Source organism: Oncorhynchus mykiss, chromosome 19 (assembly GCF_057628025.1).
Source record: "Oncorhynchus mykiss isolate SJ-2025 chromosome 19, ASM5762802v1, whole genome shotgun sequence".
Taxonomy (NCBI): Eukaryota; Metazoa; Chordata; class Actinopteri; order Salmoniformes; family Salmonidae; genus Oncorhynchus; species Oncorhynchus mykiss.
This window is the reverse complement of record NC_143040.1, coordinates 24,329,920-24,350,790: the sequence shown is the minus strand read 5'-3', so window position 1 is coordinate 24,350,790 and position 20,871 is coordinate 24,329,920. Positions and strand designations below refer to the sequence as shown.

At 41.9% G+C, this 20,871-nt stretch overlaps 1 protein-coding gene across 2 annotated transcripts; it reads right to left on the bottom strand.

Moving 5' to 3' along the window:
• Nucleotides 1-983: 983 nt before the first annotated feature.
• LOC110498508 (uncharacterized) lies at nt 984-17,450 on the bottom strand. Of its 2 annotated transcripts, none has more exons than XM_090210554.1 (6): nt 16,781-17,450; nt 10,267-10,397; nt 9,329-10,066; nt 3,256-3,411; nt 2,949-3,060; nt 984-2,638 (listed from the first exon to the last, which is right to left on the bottom strand). In XM_090210554.1, exons 1-6 carry the CDS (start codon nt 17,061-17,063, stop codon nt 1,767-1,769), a joined length of 2,292 nt encoding a protein of 763 aa, XP_090066680.1. In that variant the 5' UTR covers nt 17,064-17,450; the 3' UTR covers nt 984-1,766. The 2 variants fall into 2 exon arrangements, with proteins under 2 accessions (XP_090066680.1, XP_021430841.3); XM_021575166.3 differs by having other exon boundaries at nt 9,899-10,066.
• Nucleotides 17,451-20,871: the final 3,421 nt, after the last annotated feature.

Here is a 20,871-nt window from a genome sequence, read left to right as displayed (position 1 = left end):
TGGGAAACAGTGTTTAACCCCCTTACATTGAAGATCTGTGAAATTATTTGGATTTTTACAAATGATCTTTGAAAGACAGGGTCCTGAAAAAGGGACGTTTCTTTTTTTGCTGAGTTTAGGTGTTCCTTTTGTCCAGGTGTGAAAGGGCAGTGTGGAGTGCAACAGAGATTGCATCATCTGTGGATCTGTTGGAGCGGTATGCAAATTAGAGTGGGTCTAGGGTTTCTGGGATAATCGTGTTGATGTGAGCCATGATCAACCTTTCAAAGCATTTCATGGCTACAGACGTGAGTGCTACGCGTCAGTAGTCATTTAGGGAGGTTACCTTAGTTTTCTTGGGCACAGGGATTATGGTGGTTTGCTTGAAACATGTAGGTATTACAGACTCAGACAGGGAAAGGTTGAAAATGTCAGTGAATACACTTGACAGTTGGTCAGCGCATGCTCGGAGTACACGTCCTGGTAATCCGTTTGGCCCTGCGGCCTTGTGAATGTTGACCTGTTTAATGGTCTTACTCACATCGGCTGCGGAGAGCGGGATCACACAATCGCCTGGAACAGCTGATGCTCTCAGTTGGGAGACGGCACACAAGGATTGGGCCAAACTGCCAGTACAGAGGTACAGGAAGCTCATCAATGGCTATAGGAAGCGCTTGATTGCAATTATATTGACCAAAGGCTGTGCTAGCAAATATTACGTCTAGGGTGTCAATAATTGAGTCAATGCCAAGTTTATTTTCTGATTTAAATGGATATATTAAGTTCTGAATCATAAACATAGGTTACATAATTGTGGAGACCAAATACATTGGTGAATTTCAACTTATTTTTAGGGAAAATGGTCAGTTAGTTGATAAAAATGCAAGGGACACGACTGTGTGTATTGATTAAATAATGAAGTATAATGTTTTGGTTAGATTGACAAGGGAAACTCAGTCCCTTCAAGGATACAAAAATAACCAAGACAGTCAGAACAGAGTCAATTTTGTATATAATTTCAACAAATGCACAATGAAGTACAGTACTTTTATTGCACAAGACGATAGAAGTAAATTAACTTTTCTCACTATGGTAACTTTTCTGTAAATCTGGAACCCTTACTTTGATAAAAATTTATTTTAGAATACTTCGGAAAAGGTTTAACATTATAAGGCACCATCCAGATCTCACTATAACACCAATGTCAACCTAAAGGGACTAAGTTTGTCATTCTTCATTAGTGAAGTATTTTTACAGACACCAACACACCAACCATCACCATATCATCTACTCTGCCTCATCATACTCATTCTTTCCTCAGTTCAATCACATTTCAATCAAATGTATTAAAAAAGCCCTTTTTACATCAGCAGATGTCACAAGGTGCTATACAGAAACCCAGCCTAAAACCCCAAACAGCAAGGAATGCATGATGTAAAAGCACGGTGGCTATGAAAAACTCCCTAGAAAGGTAGGAACCTAGGAAGAAAGCTAGAGAGGAACCAGGCTCTGAGGGGTGGCCAGTCCTCTTCTAGCTGTGCTGGGTGGAGTTCACCTCATCCAGTTCCCTACTACATCCAAAAGCAACAGAATTAACTACAAACACACTAACCAGTACTACATACTCTATACATGGGCCATGTTTTCTGCTGGTGTATCCTGAGGTCTCTCCTCTGAGAACCTCTTCCCGCAGTGCGTACAGGCGAACAGCCTCTCTCCCTTGTGGACCTTCAGGTGCATCTTCAGCTGGTGCTGGTGGGAGAATCTCTTCTCACACTGGGGCAGCTTCAGGATTTCTCCCCTGTGTGGACACTCTGGTGCCTCTTCAGGTTGAACAAGTGTGAAAAACTGGCCCGGCACAGGTGGCAATTGAATGGCTTCTCCCCTGTATGGACCCTCTGGTGCCTCTTCAGGCTGAACGAGTGTGAAAAACTGGCCCAGCACAGGTGGCAGCCGTATGGTTTCTCTCCCGTGTGAATCCTCTGGTGGATCTCTACTTGTTTGGGGAAACTGAAGGTTTTCCCACAGAACGAACATGGGAAGCGCTTCTCTTTGGCGATGCCACCTTTACTGATTCTGTCTCTACTACTGTCATTGGTCAATGGGCTTGTGTAGCCATTTAGTGTTGAGGTACTTGCATTGTCTGAGGTCTGGTTTAACATTAGGAGAGTGTGAGGAGGATGAAGGCCAGGGAGTGTCTGTGTTGTTGCAGGGTCCATGTTCCAGTTGATAGATCCTATAGAAGGCAGGCTGAAGGCAGCACCTGTTAGGGGGTTAACCCGAGGTGCCATCAGTCTCTCTGAATCAGAACTATAGGAGCAGGATGGAGCATCGCTAGCTGAGTCTGTGTTTGTTCTCATACAGACACCTCCCCGTCCCCGCAGACCAAATCTACGCCTTACCCTGGTCTCAGCCAGTCTGTTGTCACGAAGACTAAGTTCAGCTGTTGTTTTGTGTTCGACAGTCTGTTTCTGGTTGTGGTTAACAGTGTTGTTCCCCAGCCCAGAGTTGAGGACACTGTCCCATCCACTGACCAATACGTCGCCTCTGGTCCTGGCTTGCTCAGTGATGTCATCCCCCAGGCCATTGACTGCACCCGTCTGGCTCTGGGAATCCAAGATGGCCACCCAGTCTCCTCTGTTGGCCTCCAGCCAACCACCTGCAGGAAGAGGTTACAAAATAAACTTTGGCAGAGAAAACTCTACATATGGAGTGTTTTTGAGTCAATTACAGTGTTTTGAGTCAATTACTTTGTTGTATGTAAACACAAGTTGTAAGGATTTAATTTTATGAATGAAGAAAAACAACAGCCAGGAGTATCACTATTACCACTGAAGATCTATTACTGTATGGAGGCTATATGTATTACTATTCCCATTGAAGACCTATTACTGTATGGAGGCTATATGTATTACTATTCCCATTGAAGATCTATTACTGTATGGAGGCTATATGTATATCTACCTTACCTTGCTCCCCCATCTTTAGTCCACTCAGCAGGTCAATGCTCTCTGGTCCGTCTTCTATTGTCTCCTCTTTGACTAGCAGCATATCAGGCTTCCCATCCTCCATGTCTACTGACTGTAAGAGATACAGAGTGAGAGGATGTTGGATCAAGACATCTGATATGAGCACCCTGCGATGGAGCATCTTCTGATTGGCCAATGAGGGATTGCTATGAGTACTATGTTTACATGTTAGTTGATTTGATACTATACTAATGGTTGGAGAATTCAATTCAATTAAGAATTCAACAGTAGTTCACAGTGGGCTCACCTCAGTGAGACTGTGTGTGGTCCTGTGCTGCTCAGCTGGTTCCACTGGGGGTTCAGGAGAAGGTGTAGTCTGGTTGTTCTCCATGACCATGGTCCCCTCAGGTTTCCCCAGACCCTCCTCACACCCCTCCTCCTTCACCAGCAGCACCTCCTCCTCCTGGAAGAGAAAGGGAATACAGATCACACAGACATACACTCCCTCGGGTACGTACACACAGATAATAAACACACTTTCAACATGGAGTGTTTACCCATCCCCACTACGTTTGAGTCCTATACTGTAGTTACAGAACGACTTCATTGTTGTTAAACCCATCGTGGTGGACGTAAATATGAGTAATCATCAGGCAAGCCTGACTCAACTATTTTGATGTGCACAGTAGGTGTTTGTTAGTATGTGGGTATGTGTAGGTACAGTGCAGTGAAGGCTGCTGAGAGGAGAACAGCTCATAATAATGGCTGGAATGGAGTAAATGGAATGGTATAAAAACACGGTTTTCATACCATTCCATTCACTCTATTCCATCCCTTAATCTCCATTCCAGCCTCTATTATGAGCCGTTTTCCCCTTGGCAGCCGCCACTGTTACAGTGCCTTCAGAAAGTATTCATATACCCCTTGACTTTTTCCAAATTTTGTTGTGTTACAGCCTAAATGTAAAATGGGTTAAATTGAGATTGTTTGGGGTTACTGGCCTACACACAATACCCGATAATGTCAAAGTGGAATTGGTTTTTCAAAATTTTTACAAATGAATTAAATATGAAAAGCTGAAATGTCTTGAGTCAATGAGTATTCAACCCCTGACTTTAACACAGAGTTTAATGGCTGTGATAGGAGAACGGATCAACAACATTGTAGTTACTCCACAATACTAACCTATTTGACAGAGTGAAAAGAAGGAAGCCTGTACAGAATAAAAACTATTCCAAAACATGCATCCTGTTTGCAACAAGGCACTAAAGTAATACTGCAAAAATGTGACAAAGAATTAACTTTTTCCAGAATACAGAATGCAAATCCAGTACAACACATTACTAAGTACCACTCTCCACATTTTCAAGCATAGTGGTAGCTACATCATGTTATGAGTATGCTTGTAATCATTAAGGACTGGGGAGTTTTTCAGGATAGAAAATAAACAGAATGGAGCTAAGCACAGGAAAAATTCTAGAGGAAAACCTGGTTCAGTTTGCTTTCCACCAGATACTAGGAGGAATTCATCTTTCAGCAGGACAATAACCTAAAACACAAGGCCAAATCTACACAGTTGCTTACCAAGAAGACCGCAAATGTTCCTGAGTGGCCAAGCTAGTTTTGCCTTAAATCTACTTGAAAATCTATGCCAAGACCTGAAAATGGTTGTCTAACAATGATCAACAACCAATTTGACAGAGATGGAAGATTTTTGTTTAATAATAAATGGGCAAATGTTGCACAATTCAGCTCTTACAGACTTACTCAAAAGATTCACAGTTGTAATTACTGCCAAAGGTGATTCTAACCTGTATAGACTCAGGGGATTGAATACTTATCTAATCAAGATAGTGTTTTATTTTTCATGATAAAATAACTCTATAGCTCGTTGACAAAAAAATTACAATTAAATCAATTTGAATCCCACTTTGTAACAAAACAAAAATGGAAAAGTCAAAGGCTGTGAATACTTTCTCTAGGTACTGTATGTAGGCCCTAAGTGTATATTGGTTATAAAGCACTGTTGGGTGTATGTAGAATAGGGTGAGATCAGATGTGATTCATACTAAAAAGAGAGTCCCAATGAAAGTGAATGAAAAGTCCATTTTGTTTTTATTAAACAAAGTTTTATATATGCCATATGAAAACCACACATGCCTTAACAAAACATGTCCATGGACTTGATAAACTGCATTCATTTTCTCATTAAAAAAGTGTCTTGGGGAAAAAAAAGAAGGTAGTTGAATAGAAGTAATGAAACATTTGTGAACATAATATAGCCTACACAGTACAAACACAATATGTAACAGATGTTTTATGTCTGACTGCAATATTCTACCTAGGAATATTCAACACTGAAATCATTTACTCTCGTTATTCCAAATGCATCTGTGGATCTTTTCTGCTGACAACATTGAAAATGAATCTTTGTCTTTAATGCAGGGTTTGATCTAAACATCAGAAGATATCGAGTGGAATGGTTTCTATGTTATAGATTGGAATGTTTTTTCTGCTGGTGTATCCTGAGGTAGCTCCTCTCAGAACCTCTTCCTGCAGTGTGTACACTTAGGGCTGTGGCGGTCATGAAAATGGGTCAGCCGTTAACTGTCATGCAAAATGACCACCGGTCTCAAGGTTATTGACTTCGTATTAACATAAACACGGTTGGCATCTCCGGGTTTCCCCGCATACAAGCCGCTGATGCGCGCCTTTGGACCATCTACAATTCAAATAAGTATTATAAATCCATTTAATATGCACCATCACAATAGCTGGTGTTAAGAAACATTATGATATGAAGAAAATGTATTTCAGAAGAACAGAATCTCATGTTGAGTCGGCCTAATGTATGTTACCGATCTGGGTCTGCCATGCCAATAGCAGAAAAGATACGCTTAATTCCTGTACAATTATTTTACATCATATGATTTTATAGTTACAAGAATATAAGTGAACACTGATTGATAAAATGGATAGGGTATTTTCCTCTTAACGATTGCTGAGCGAGTGCGCAATGGAGCGGCTATTTTGTGTTGAGTGTAAAAAGTGAGCATTTGAAACGTTATGTGGCTACTTTAGTTGAGACAAACCTTAGAATGTCTTAGAAATCAAAACATATGGGCTGCATGATGCAACTATTGATGATTTGAAAAAGTTGCAAAACAGGCATGTGCTCTATTTCATGCCTAGACTGCACACACTGTTCATTAATATTCCCTCCCATCAGACTATTCTCAATTTAATAAGGTCTTTATACTAAATAATATACAGTGGGGCAAAAAAGTATTTAGTCAGCCACCAATTGTGCAAGTTCTCCCACTTAAAAATATGAGAGGCCTGTAATTTTCATCATAGGTACACTTCAACTATGACAGACAAAATGAGAAGGAAAAAAATCCAGAAAATCACATTGTAGGATTTTTTATGAATTTATTTGCAAATTATGTTGGAAAATAAGTATTTGGTCAATAACAAAACTTTATCTCAATACTTTGTTATATACCCTTTGTTGGCAATGACAGAGGTCAAATGTTTTCTGTAAGTCTTCACAAGATTTTCACACACTGTTGCTGGTATTTTGGCCCATTCCTCCATGCAGATCTCCTCTAGAGCAGTGATGTTTTGGGGCTGTTGCTGGGCAACACGGACTTTCAACTCCCTCCAAATATTTTCTATGGGGTTGAGATCTGGAGACTGGCTAGGCCACTCCAGGACCTTGAAATGCTTCTTACTAAGCCACTCCTTCGTTGCCCGGGCGGTGTGTTTGTGATCATTGTCATGCTGAAAGACCCAGCCACGTTTCATCTTCAATGCCCTTGCTGATGGAAGGAGGTTTTCACTCAAAATCTCACGATACATGGCCCCATTCATTCTTTCCTTTACACGGATCAGTCGTCCTGGTCCCTTTGTAGAAAAACAGCCCCAAAGCATGATGTTTCCACCCCCATGCTTCACAGTAGGTATGGTGTTCTTTGGATGCAACTCAGCATTCTTTGTCCTCCAAACACGACGAGTTGAGTTTTTACCAAAAAGTTATATTTTGGTTTCATCTGACCACTTATTTTCCACCATAATTTGCAAATAAATTCATAAAAAATCCTACAGTGATTTTCTGGATTTTTTTTCTCGTTTTGTCTGTCATAGTTGAAGTGTACCTATGATGAAAATTACAGGCCTCTCTCATCTTTTTAAGTGGGAGAACTTGCACAATTGGTGGCTGACTAAATACTTTTTTGCCCCACTGTATGTCTGAAATTAGTTTAGATTTAGAATGGGCCATTATCAGCTGCATGTGCATGCCATCCGTATGCACTCGACAGTGTCGATGAAACACGAACGCTATAATAGGTGTGTTGGAAAAATGACCAGCATCATTAATTCATTATGAATACGATTTATTTGATTTCATTCTTCATTAAAATGGAACCACAATGTTCAGTTGAAATGACTCGCATTTGCACGCACCAACAGTAAGGATATACATATATATATATAAAATGTGGATTTGGGCTAATTCTGAGGAAGTGGAAACTCAAAATGCATTAGCTAGAAAACTAAATATAATATGCTGATAGTTAGCTGTGTAATTTACTAATCTAACAGTTTGTGTAGTTAGCTAACAGTTAATGTAATGTCCTGAAAACTTTTCAGCATACCCAATGATATCTATAGGCCTATGCAATTACTTTGCCCCGTATAAACTATATCTCAAAGCCATAGCCTACCAGACTCTCGACCTTTGCCTCGTCTAATGCAGTGATGGGACAAGACTGTAACTACCAATTAGGTCTCACGAAATTGGGGAGAAAAAGGGGTAACAAGTGCAAAAGAAAAAAAAAGAAAGCTGAAAAGCTCTCTCCAACAGTCACAACAGTAGACCTATTTGCTTTCAAAACTGTGATTTTCCCACAATTGCAACTTGGAGCGCAGAGAGAGAGCGTGGTTTTGAGGAGACGTTTCAGATAATAACAGCAAGTCTATGTCAATATAAAAATGTGGAACTTGAAATTGAATGACTGTAGTCAAATTCCACGTGACTGTTGAGTTATGGTAACTGGGCTACTCAAACTGCGCTCTTTAAATGAATGGTACTGATGGGCGTTAGTAGCCTACCAAACTTGCTAACGGCCATCAAGACGCTAATAGCCTGGTACTCAACACTCTATTGTCCCTCAAATCACTCTGCGCAGAGAGAGAGAGAGCGTGATTTGGAGGATGGATGAGACGTTTCGGGTAATAAATAGCAGCAAATCTATTTCAATATAAAAATGTGGAACTCAAAATTGAATGTCATGGCCTCCCGGGTGGCCATCAGTGCCATCAGAGTCCCTGGGTTCGCGCCCAGGCTCTGTCGTAACCGGCCGCGACCGGGAGGTCCGTGGGGCGACGCACAATTGGCCTAGCGTCGTCCGGGTTAGGGAGGGATTGGTCGGTAGGGATCTCCTTGTCTCATCGCGCACCAGTGACTCCTGTGGCGGGCCGTGCGCTAGCCAAGGTTGCCGGGTGCACGGTGTAGCCTCCGACACATTGGTGCGGCTGGCTTCCGGGTTGGACGCGCGCTGTGTTAAGAAGCAGTACGGCTGGTTGGGTTGTGTATCGGAGGACGCATGACATTCAACCTTCGTCTCTTCCGAGCCTGTTCGGGAGTTGTAGAAATGAGACAAGATAGTAGCTACTACAACAATTGGATACCACGAAATTGGGGAGAGAAAGGGGTTAAAAATAATAATAATTGAATGTCATGGTCAATAGACACGTATCTCCTGCTATTTCCACCCCTGCAGATTATTCAAATTCAATCATGAAGTGTTTGATAAGATTTTCAAATGCAGTGATGTCAGAGTAATTTGAGGGACAATAGAGCGTTGAGGCCATTAGCAAGTTTGGCAGGCTACTAACACCCATCAGCACCATTCATTTACAGAGTACAGTTTGAGTAGCCCTGTTACTATGACTCAACGGTCACGTGGAATTTGACTACAGTCATGACTTGTGACCACCAGTCTGGCGGTATTACGGTCACCATAACAGCCCTACACACAGGGGAATGGCCTCTCTCCCGTGTGGGCCTTCAGGTGCATCTTCAGCTGGTGCTGGTGGGAGAAACTCTTTTCACACTGGGGGCAGCTATAGGATTTCTCCCCTGTGTGGACCCTCTGATGCCTCTTCAGGTTGCAAGCCTGGGCGAAGCGCATATGACACTGGGTACAGCTGTAGGGTTTCTCCCCTGTGTGGACCCTCTGGTGGATCTCTACCTTCTGGGGGCGGCTGAAGCCTTTGTTACAGAACATGCAGAGGAACCGTTTCTCTTTACTATTGGCTGATGTGGCTCCTCTTCCCCGAGCCTGAGCTCTAGCCCTATCATTTGAGTTCAATACCTGATCGAAAAGGACGCGGCCGTGTGAATCGGAAGGTACCATCGACGTGGACTCTGGGTTGCAATCCCTGAGCGGGTGTAAAGGGGAGTGGGTTGTGACATTTGGATTTGTCTGTAAGCTTTCCCTGTAGACTAAGAAGTCACTGGTGTTGCCCTGCGAGTGTCTTTCTCCTAAGTGAGTCTCGTCTGCATTCCATGTCTTGGGAGTGTCGCTCTCCACTTTCACAGTCATCTCATCTACGACCAGAGCCTCCCCTTTCTTATCTAGGGACCCTTCAGAGTATACACTACTACTGTACCGGTTCCAGTCCCCTCTCAATGGATTAGTCTGTGTATCTAAGCCGGCAGGCATGTCACTAGGTGTCATCTCTGTAGAGTATGAACAGGACGGATCATTGCCAGTCTGTAATGTGTCACCTGAGTCCTGATGGGACAGAACCGTCCTCGGGCTCGTGTTGCCGTAAAGTAAATACTCTGAGCGGGGAGCAGGAGGACAGCCCAGTCGGTCCAGCCCTGTTAAAGTCTCTGTATCTGTCTCGGACTTGAGGACGGCGTTCAGCGTTCCACTGACCTCCGTGATGTTTCGTCGGGTAATGGGTGGCGCTGGGGCGGTGCTGGGGTCCTCCGTGGCTACAGGGGGAGCTCCAGCCGTTCCAGTATGGATGTCTCTGCTGTGCTGTGGGTCCTCCACTTCTTGAGACCTCTCCAGCTTGACCCCAGGACCTGCAGCCTCTGCATCCTGACACAAGAATAGAGGAGATTATTACCGATACATGAGATGAATTGGATAACAATGTCATAGGGAAGTCTAAGAAGCTCCCCTATGGCAGATACATGAGGATGTACTTGTAAGCAAGTGAACAGCTGAGGGGAGTCTTTCTGAAATATACTGGCCACATTTGATCTACTGTAATTTTTATGTAATACTATTACACTAACCTCTATCATGATAAAGTGCTGGTTAGAGGTTCCACTCCCCTCATCAACAGTGATTGGTTGGTCATCTCTCCATGTGTTGTGTTCCGCTGACTTCACAAAGCTCCTGTGGCCTCCAGTGAGATGTCCTTCACCTGAGAGAGTGATTGGTGGAAAAGAGGTGATTAGGTACTGTCAATGCTCAAAGCGATATTGTACACTATTGACAGTTGACTGTCTACAATTGGCAAGGATGTAAGGTAACAATTCAAATAACTTCTTGATACACTATTTATAGATCAGTAGATGATGTCCCATGCATCACATTGTTTTCAATTAGTAAATAATAGGAAATGCAGTAAATCAAGAACCTGGTTAGAATATGATAGTGTCTTTGTGCAAGATTGCTAAATAACCAGGGGAATTATTGCATACAATTCCAAAACTGACCAAGATGCAATTCTGGTTAAAACATTTAAAGTCACATATGCGCAGAGGGGAAAGGACAACCTTCTGCAAAATGTACCTTTAGCTTTTTTTCTTAAAAAATTATCTTCATTGAAGTGAACATTTTACAAATCATAAATAGTTCACATAAAAACAATTCTAGTTTCACATCAATACATTTTAGTTCATAATTACATAACGTGATTTACAGATTTAATAGTGTCCGTGGCAGAGTCCATCTTATTTCTTCCTTTTAGTTCCGTTTTGATTTGTATTTTTTTTTATTGAACAAAACGTTATTTCAGTCATAATGCACCTTGCCTTCCAAATTTTACTGTTCACAATGTATATTATTGTCCACCATAAATCTTTAGTAATGTCATCCACGTGAGTATCGAAGACACCGTGAAAGACAGACTTGGGATTTATACATACAGTACCAGTCAAAAGATTGGAGACAACTACTCATTCTCATTCCTATTTTTACTATTTTCTACATTGTAGAATAATAGTGAAGACATCAAAACTATGATATAACACATATGGAATCATGTAGTAAACCAAAAATGTTAAATAAAACTACATTTGTTGTATTTTATATTCTTTCGAAGTAGCCACCCTTTGCCTTGATGACAGCTTTGCACACTCTTGGCATTCTCTCAACCAGCTTCACCTGGAATGCTTTTCCAACAGTCTTGAAGGAGTTCCCACATATGCTGAGCACTTGTTGGCTGCTTTTCCTTCACTCTGCGGTCCTACTCATTCCAAACCATCTCAATTGAGTTGAGGTCGGGTAATTGTGGAGGCCAGGTCATCTGATGCAGCACGCCATCACTCTCCTTCGTGGTCAAATAGCGCTTACACAGGCTGTGTTGGGTTGTTCTGTTGAAAAACAAAATGATAGTCCCACTAAGCGCAAACCAGATGTGATGGCGTATCGCTGCAGAATGCTGTGGTAGCCATGCTGGTTAAGTGTGCCTTGAATTGTAAATAAATCACAGACATTGTCCCCATGCTTCACGGTGGGAACCACACATGAAGATCATCCGTTCACCTACTCTGTGTCTCACAAAGACACGGTGGTCGGAACCAAAAAACTCAAATTTGGACTTCAGACCAAATAACAGATTTTAACCGGTCTAATGTCCAAGTCTCTTCTTCTTATGGGTGTCCTTTAGTAGTAGTTTCTTTGCAGCAATTCGACCATGAAAGCCTGATTCACAGTCTCCTCTGAGCAGTTGATGTTGAGATGTGTCTGTTACTTGAGCTTTGTGAAGCATTTATTTGGGCTGCAATCTGAGGTGAAGTTAACACTAATGAATGTATCCTCTGCAGCAGAGGTAACTGGGTCTTCTTTTCTTGTGGCGGTTCTCATGAGAGCCAGTTTCATCATAGCGCTTGATGGATTTTGCGACTGCACTTGAAGAAACTTTCAAAGTTCTTGAAATTTTCCAGACTGACTGACATTCATGTCTTAAAGTAATGATGAACTGTCATTTCTCTTTGCTTATTTGCTTCTCTTTGCTTTGCTTTTACCAAAATGGGCTATCTTCTGTATACCACCCCTACCTTGTCACAACACAACTGATTGGCTCAAATGCATTAAGAAGGAAAGAAATTCCACAAATGAACTTTTAACAAGGCACACCTGTTACTTGAAATGTATTCCAGGTACCTCATGAAGCTGGTTGAGAGAATGCCAAGAGTGTGCAAAGCTGTCATCAAGGCAAAGGGTGGCTACTTTGAAGAATCTCAAATATAAAATATATATTGATTTATTTAAACCTCTACAGCAGTGGTTCCCAAACTTTTTATAGTCCCGTACCCTTCAAACATTCAACCTCCAGCTGCGCACCCCATCTAGCACCAGGGTCAGCGCACACTCAAATATTGTTTTTTGTTATCATTGTAAGCCTGCCACACACACACTATACGATACATTTATTAAACATAAGAATGAGCGTGAGTTGTCACAACCCAGCTCATGGGAAGTGACAAAGAGCTCTTATAGGACCAGGGCACAAATAATAATAATCAATCCATTTTACTCTTTATTTAGCCATATAAAACCTTATTTATTAATCAAAAATTGTGAATAACTCACCATAGGTTAATGAGAAGGGAGTGCTGGAAAGGATGCACATAACTCTGCAATGTTGGGTTGTATTGGAGTCTGTCTTAAATCATTTTCTACACACAGTCTGTGCCTGTATTTAGTTTTCATGCTAGTGACGTCTGAGAATCCACTCTCACATACAGTGCCTTGCGAAAGTATTCGGCCCCCTTGAACTTTGCGACCTTTTGCCACATTTCAGGCTTCAAACATAAAGATATAAAACTGTATTTTTTGTGAAGAATCAACAACAAGTGGGACACAATCATGAAGTGGAACGACATTTATTGGATATTTCAAACTTTTTTAACAAATCAAAAACGGAAAAATTGGGCATGCAAAATTATTCAGCCCCTTTACTTTCAGTGCAGCAAACTCTCTCCAGAAGTTCAGTGAGGATCTCTGAATGATCCAATGTTGACCTAAATGACTAATGATGATAAATACAATCCACCTGTGTGTAATCAAGTCTCCGTATAAATGCACCTGCACTGTGATAGTCTCAGAGGTCCGTTAAAAGCGCAGAGAGCATCATGAAGAACAAGGAACACACCAGGCAGGTCCGAGATACTGTTGTGAAGAAGTTTAAAGCCGGATTTGGATACAAAAAGATTTCCCAAGCTTTAAACATCCCAAGGAGCACTGTGCAAGCGATAATATTGAAATGGAAGGAGTATCAGACCACTGCAAATCTACCAAGACCTGGCCGTCCCTCTAAACTTTCAGCTCATACAAGGAGAAGACTGATCAGAGATGCAGCCAAGAGGCCCATGATCACTCTGGATGAACTGCAGAGATCTACAGCTGAGGTGGGAGACTCTGTCCATAGGACAACAATCCGTATATTGCACAAATCTGGCCTTTATGGAAGAGTGGCAAGAAGAAAGCCATTTCTTAAAGATATCCATAAAAAGTGTCGTTTAAAGTTTGCCACAAGCCACCTGGGAGACACACCAAACATGTGGAAGAAGGTGCTCTGGTCAGATGAAACCAAAATTGAACTTTTTGGCAAAAATGCAAAACGTTATGTTCGGCGTAAAAGCAACACAGCTGAACACACCATCCCCACTGTCAAACATGGTGGTGGCAGAAAGGCAGGCGCCTTTCTTCAGCAGGGACAGGGAAGATGGTTAAAATTGATGGGAAGATGGATGGAGCCAAATACAGGACCATTCTGGAAGAAAACCTGATGGAGTCTGCAAAAGACCTGAGACTGGGACGGAGATTTGTCTTCCAACAAGACAATGATCCAAAACATAAAGCAAAATCTACAATGGAATGGTTCAAAAATAAACATATCCAGGTGTTAGAATGGCCAAGTCAAAGTCCAGACCTGAATCCAATCGAGAATCTGGGGAAAGAACTGAAAACTGCTGTTCACAAATGCTCTCCATCCAACCTCACTGAGCTCGAGCTGTTTTGCAAGGAGGAATGGGAAAAAATGTCAGTCTCTCGATGTGCAAAACTGATAGAGACATACCCCAAGCGACTTACAGCTGTAATCGCAGCAAAAGGTGGCGCAACAAAGTATTAACTTAAGGGGGCTGAATAATTTTGCATGCCCAATTTTTCAGTTTTTGATTTGTTAAAAAAGTTTGAAATATCCAATAAATGTCATTCCACTTCATGATTGTGTCCCACTTGTTGTTGATTCTTCACAAAAAAATACAGTTTTATATCTTTATGTTTGAAGCCTGAAATGTGGCAAAAGGTCGCAAAGTTCAAGGGGGCCGAATACTTTCGCAAGGCACTGTAGGTACGTGGTTGCAAAGGGCATCAATGTTTTAACAGCATGATTTGCCAAGGCAGGCTACTCTAAGTGCAGCCCAATCCAGAAATCTGGCAGAGGCTTCTGATTAAATTCAATTTTCACAGAACCGCTTTTTGCAATTTCGATGAGGCTCTCTTGTTCAGATATCGGTAAGTGGACTGGAGGCAGAGCATGAAAGGGATAACGAATCCAGTTGTTTGTCATCATGCAAGCGGTTAGACAAGTGAAAATGATGGTCAGTAATGAAAACTTTAAGCTTGTCTCTCAATTTAAAAAATGTTTTACTTTGCCCCTTGATAACCAGCTCACTTCTTTCTGTATGTTGTAAACGCGTTATATGGTCGCTGCCCATATCATTGCATAATGCAGAAAGTTCAGGGGCCTTGCTATAACAAAGTTAACCATTTTCACTGTAGTGTGGGCATTCCCTTGGTAGCAAGAACCTCTCGGGGGATGCTGCAGTGTACCCAAGTGGCATTGGGATCAACTGCTTGCACGAGGGTTACCATTCCACTATGTCTCCCTGTCATGGCTTTCACGCCATCCGTACAGATAAATCAAAGAGGAGGATGTCTTCCTTAATTGACCCCCATAAACGTAACAGACATATACCAGGAGCTGTGCCAGGCCCGCCACGTCTGTTGACTCATTACGGCTGTAATGCATATAATTCACTGGCTTGTATCCAAAGCAGTAATTGTTTCAAATTATCTCCTGCCATGTCACTGATGTGTCGTGAAACAGTGTTGTTTGATGAAGGCATTGTCTGCACAGTTTTTTGGGCCTTTTCTCCCAGAATTGTCCCAGCCATATCCACGGCAGCAGGAAGAATTAAGTCCTCCACAATAGTATGGGGCTTGCCTGTCCTAGACACTCAGTAGCTCACTATATAAGATGCTTCTAGCACCTTCTTGTTAATGGTATCTGTTGCTTTTATGCATGTCTTACTACTCGAAAGTCATCTTTATTCTTGCTCCAAAAACTCCCGTGGCTTATTTTTCAAATGGTCATGATTTGTTTCTAAATGTCTGCACAAGAGTGAAGGTTTCCCGAAGGAGAGTAACGGTTAATGTGATTGGATGTTAATTATTTGACTAGGCTACCTGTATTTGACATTGTTATTTCGCTGAACACTAGATTTAATTGTATTTTTGGCAGTAAAACGAGGCTACTAAGGTGAGAATAAATCTCACCCAAATGTATTGGAAATGTGTTGGAAAATATAAATGTACTGTTTGAAAATGTGAAGGAAAAAAAAAAAAATATATATATATATATATATATATATTTTAAATGCACGTACTTCAGTTTGGGAATACCTGCTCTACGGGATCGGTGTCCACCCCACGGGATGGTTAAGCTAATGTAGGCTAATGTGATTAGCATGAGGTTGTAGGTAACATGAACATTTCCCAGGACATAGACACATCTGATATGGGCAGAAAGCTTAAATTCTTGTTGATCTAACTACACTGTCCAATTTACAGTAGCTATTACCATGCTATGGGTTGAGGAGAGTGCACAATTATGAACTTGAAAATGTATTAATAAACCAATTAAGCACATTTGGGCAGTCTTGATACAACATTTTGAACAGATATGCAATGGTTCATTGGATCAGACTACAACCTTTGCACGTACACTGCTGCCATCTAGTGGCCAAAATCTAAATTGCGCCTGGGCTGGAATAATACATTATGGCCTTTCTCTTGCATTTCAAAGATGATGGTACATGTATTATTATATTTTACCATATCTAATGTGTTGCTACATTAATTTCACATTTCCACAAACTTCAAAGTGTTTCCTTTCAAATGGGATCAAGAATATGCATATCCTTGCTTCAGGTCCTGAGCTACAGGCAGTTCGATTTGGGTATGTCATTTTAGGAGAAATTTAAATTTAAAAAAAATAGTAAAAAACCCTTGATTCAGTATGTCCAAACTTTTGACTGGTAATGTACATTTTCTGTGCACTGAGTATATATATTTTTTTAACATCCTTGTTTCTGCAGGGTTCAGGTTGCGGTATGCGTCTTCACCACCATGTTTAATCAGATATCACTTTATAGTTTTTGTTCAAATTTCAATATTTCTATTTAAATGTATGAATTTGACTGAGATACCAGCTCATTTGGTTCCCTAGTCGTATTAAAATCCCCACATATAATTACGGAATTTCCCACACATAAATAGCCCCTAATGTACCTCTTGCGGTTCCTCTGTATCGGTCGAGGATCTTGACACTTCTGGGACGACTGGCGAGAATGCGCTCTCGCATCATCTTGTCTGCGCGGTCCCGTGATACCTTCAGTTCAAGTAGCTGTAGTTTCCTCTGCAATGCCCTGTTTTCTTTATGTCTTTGAGTTATTTCCAAACGAAACACTGCATAGTCGTCGTCTACGAGTTTACAGACCTCTGCCACGGCTGCATTCGCTAACACCTCCATGATGGAGGCTATTTGAGTGTGAAAAATCATACAGTTAGCCATTGTTAGAACCTAGCTTTACCTAGATAACATCAACCTGTCCTGTCTCCAACGCGAATATAAGACTACCTGGGGTAAGTATGTGATGCTGTGCAGTGTGTTAATAAAACGTCTGAATAACAACAACATAAACGCTAATGTAAAAATTGTACTTGATCTCTGTTCACTTCCGTTTAATTGCTCTTCTTCGTGTAGTTTTCCGGCAGACTAGACGTTTTGCTGCCTATCCCAGGTCGGAGAGCGAATTGCACATTTTGGTCACACAAATGGGGGAAAAAGAAATTGCGCCACCATCTAACCCTAGATATATCCCACTACAGGCTGTTGGCCTGGGAGGCTGGAACCCCTTCTCTCAAAACACTGACACCCAAAAACTTTTCTGCTGCTGCTACTACTTAACCTATCTTCTTGGATTTCTTCTCCATCTGTGTGGTACAGTTAATGACCATAGCAATAAACGACAAGAAGCCAACCTTACTCAAGCTCAAATTGTCCGGGTCACTCTGTACTGGCCTACTAGTCACAGGGATCCTCTCAGGCTCCCTTACCCGGCCTCACTTTTTCCCCCATCAACATCTACTTTCCTCACTGCCTCAGCATGAGACACTTTCTGCACTGTAACCCTGGCAACCTCAAATTGTCTCACTTGCACATGACATTTCTGATCCCCAGCAACATGCGCACCTCCACAATTGAAACACACCGCCTTTTCCAACAAAACTACACACTCCTTTGTCCCATTCCCTCCTGTACACTTCTAACACCTAATAATGTCCCTCCTACATACTGCTGCAACATGAGCATACACGTGGCGTGGCACCTGAAACACTGTAGTTGGTTCTGAACAAAAGCTCTTATGGGATACCTGACATGTCCTAGCATGGCTTTATCAGGTAAACACTCAATATCAAAACTCAAAAGGATAAACAGGGTCTCCTCAATCTCGCACTCGCCCCCGGGTTTGCATTGCACCAAACAGCGTGCATCACAGACACCGTGGATCCTCAACTTCAGTTGTTCCACCTCAACACTTAAATCCACCCCAATTATCACTTCTTTCACCGGTGCTCTGCTCCAGATAGCAAAGCAAGACACAGCTCTTGTCCCGAGGCTCGAGATGTGGAGCGCCCGCTCCTTCTGATACCACAAATTGGTTGGCCAAAAGGCACAAATCCACTTTCTCCATAAATCGTACTCCCACTGGGCCAGAGCCATCTCAGGCATTTCCCTGATTATTGGGGTGAGGCTCAGAAGTCTTCAGGTTCTTTTTCTTCACCTTTGTCAGGCTTGATTTCTAAGCTTTCACTATCTGACTCCATCTCATGGTTTTCAGGAGAGGAACATGTAATTATGTCTCCTATATTTGACTCATAAGAGAAAGTACTTTGCACGTATTTCGCAGACATAGACTATCGCCCTAATTTCTGCCTGGCGTCATCTTGCCATCCGCCATTCTTCTTCCCAGTGCCGGCTGGTCAAGCTAGCTAGCGCCACTTCTGACACTGAAGAGAAGGGATCGTATTGGTTGGCGTCATAGCTCAAAGGGTGTGGTTAAATGAAAAAGATATGCGTGCTGTTCTTTAAATTACAGTACTGCTTATCACTTTACACATCAAATCTCCTAATATCAGTCTCTTTCAAGCTGAGAACATACTTGTTTAGAAAGAAGCAAGAATGGAGTAGAAAATAATGACTTTATTCCATCTACATCACCTTAAGGTAAATATTCAACTGTCCTGGTTCTTGTCTAGATTTACTGTCCCTTTAAAAACAGGTATTTACACAAGCCTGTTTCAAATCAAGTTAACAAAGGGTTAATAAGGGGAATGGGGTTAATTATCCTCTTACCAAGACACTTCACATGATAATTATAATACGTCTAAAGAATGGTTCCCAGATATCACCTGTGTATATATCTAGTCACACTGCTATGATTTCTCCTCGTTGTGGACAACTCCTGTGTCTGATAAGGTTAGTCAGCAAAGAGAAGCTCTTGTAACAGTTTCCACTTGAAGGGCTTGTCCTTGGTATGAACTGTCTGGTGCTTCTTCACATAGTTTGCCTCAGCAAAGTGCTTCCGACACGTGACGCAGGTGTATGACTTGTCTGCATCCGTCCTAATGCTCAACCTCCCACATTATGACCCAATGACACCAGAGGGGGTAGAAGCAGGAGCCACCTGCTCAGTCTTTGAGCTCCCTCCTTGAACTCTAGCCATTGTTTGGGTGTTGTTGGGTTTGTGTGCTGTGTTATAGGTACCTCTCGTGGTGAACGCCCATCCTGACTGTCTGTATTGGTGGGGTAATCCTGAGGTAAGTGAGGAAGGCTAGACCCAGGCCTTCTATGAACCCAGTCACCAGGCATTGGACGAGACCCTGAAGGAGAAGACAGATTTGCTGATGGACTACCGCCAGGGGAGTCTCCCACCACTCTCTGTGAAGGCTGAAGCCCAGGGTAACCTGCTCTGTTCATCATGGATACTGTGGTGTTTGTATCATAGGAACAGGAGGGTCTATTGCTATCAGCCCCAGGACCTGCTTCATCCCTGCACTGAGACTGTGAAGAGAAGGGTCTGGGCTGCAGACTGGATCCCTGACTGGAGCCTCTGTCTCTCTGATGACCACCAGGACTGAGGTTGTTCACTGGTTGTGTTCTGTGTGACGGTGGAGTCTCTGTCCCTCATGGTTCGGTCTCGGTTCCAACTCTTCAGAGGTCCAGTCTCTCCCACCAGTAACATTGGATATCAGGAGGCCTTCATGGACTGCAGACTGTAAACAAGTTGTACAGAAGAGCATACAAAATGTTTATATAAGAAACTGCTGTACACACAAACATGACCCCTCTGTAGTCCTCTTTAGCTCAGTTAGTAGAGCATGTTAACCAGTCAAGCCCATCTAACAGTGTGGTTCAAGTAGGGAGGCGCAGGGTAAATTATTTACATACAGCATCAGCATTCAGCAAGGGAAATATAGTATATTCTTTCTATCAAAGATATCTACATATATTTCAGGATGTTATGTATCCCTGGAAATAATCAGAATTCATCTCAACATTACTTTTGAAAACATAACTTGTCCAAAAAAAGAAAGTTGTCTTTTGGCACAATTTACGTGTGTGGTAAGTTGAGTCGCAGGACAGGGTAAGTTAAGCTTCCTACACATTTTTTTTACTGAATGAAATATTACCACTACCTTTTTAAAACCATGTCTATCTTTATGTCCCAAATACAATAACACAATAGCTTTTTTGTTTAAAGAAAATAATTTTAAGCATTGTTTAACACAGGCTTATCACCTAACAAACACTTGGACCTTTTTTTAAACACTTTTACCCTAGGCCCTGTTGTAAACTCATATCAGTGATAATGCCTTGCATTACACTGGGGAATAAATCACTTCCATTGGATCAACTTCCCCAAGGCAAACATTTTGACTATATTAGCCTATACAGCTGCATGGATGCACTTTCATGCTATGTTTAGGACCTCAATCTTATAGAGACCCCAAATTATGTATAGAACAACCTTAAAGTGATACATTTTGGTTAAGATACAAGCATTTTGAAACCTCTAACACACTCATTTGACAATGTGTTTTTTGGACTTAACCACTTTTTCCATGTGGTTTCTTCCTTCAGACTCCATGAAATTATGACCTATTTGGTAAAATGATTGTATGGTTACCTAGAAACCAGAGTTGCTGAACTTACCCCTTTGGCTCAACTTACTTAATGATTCAAGAATGAAGTATAATGTTTTGGTTCCACTGAGATATGGGAAACTCAGTCCCTGCAATGATACAAGCCAGTCAGC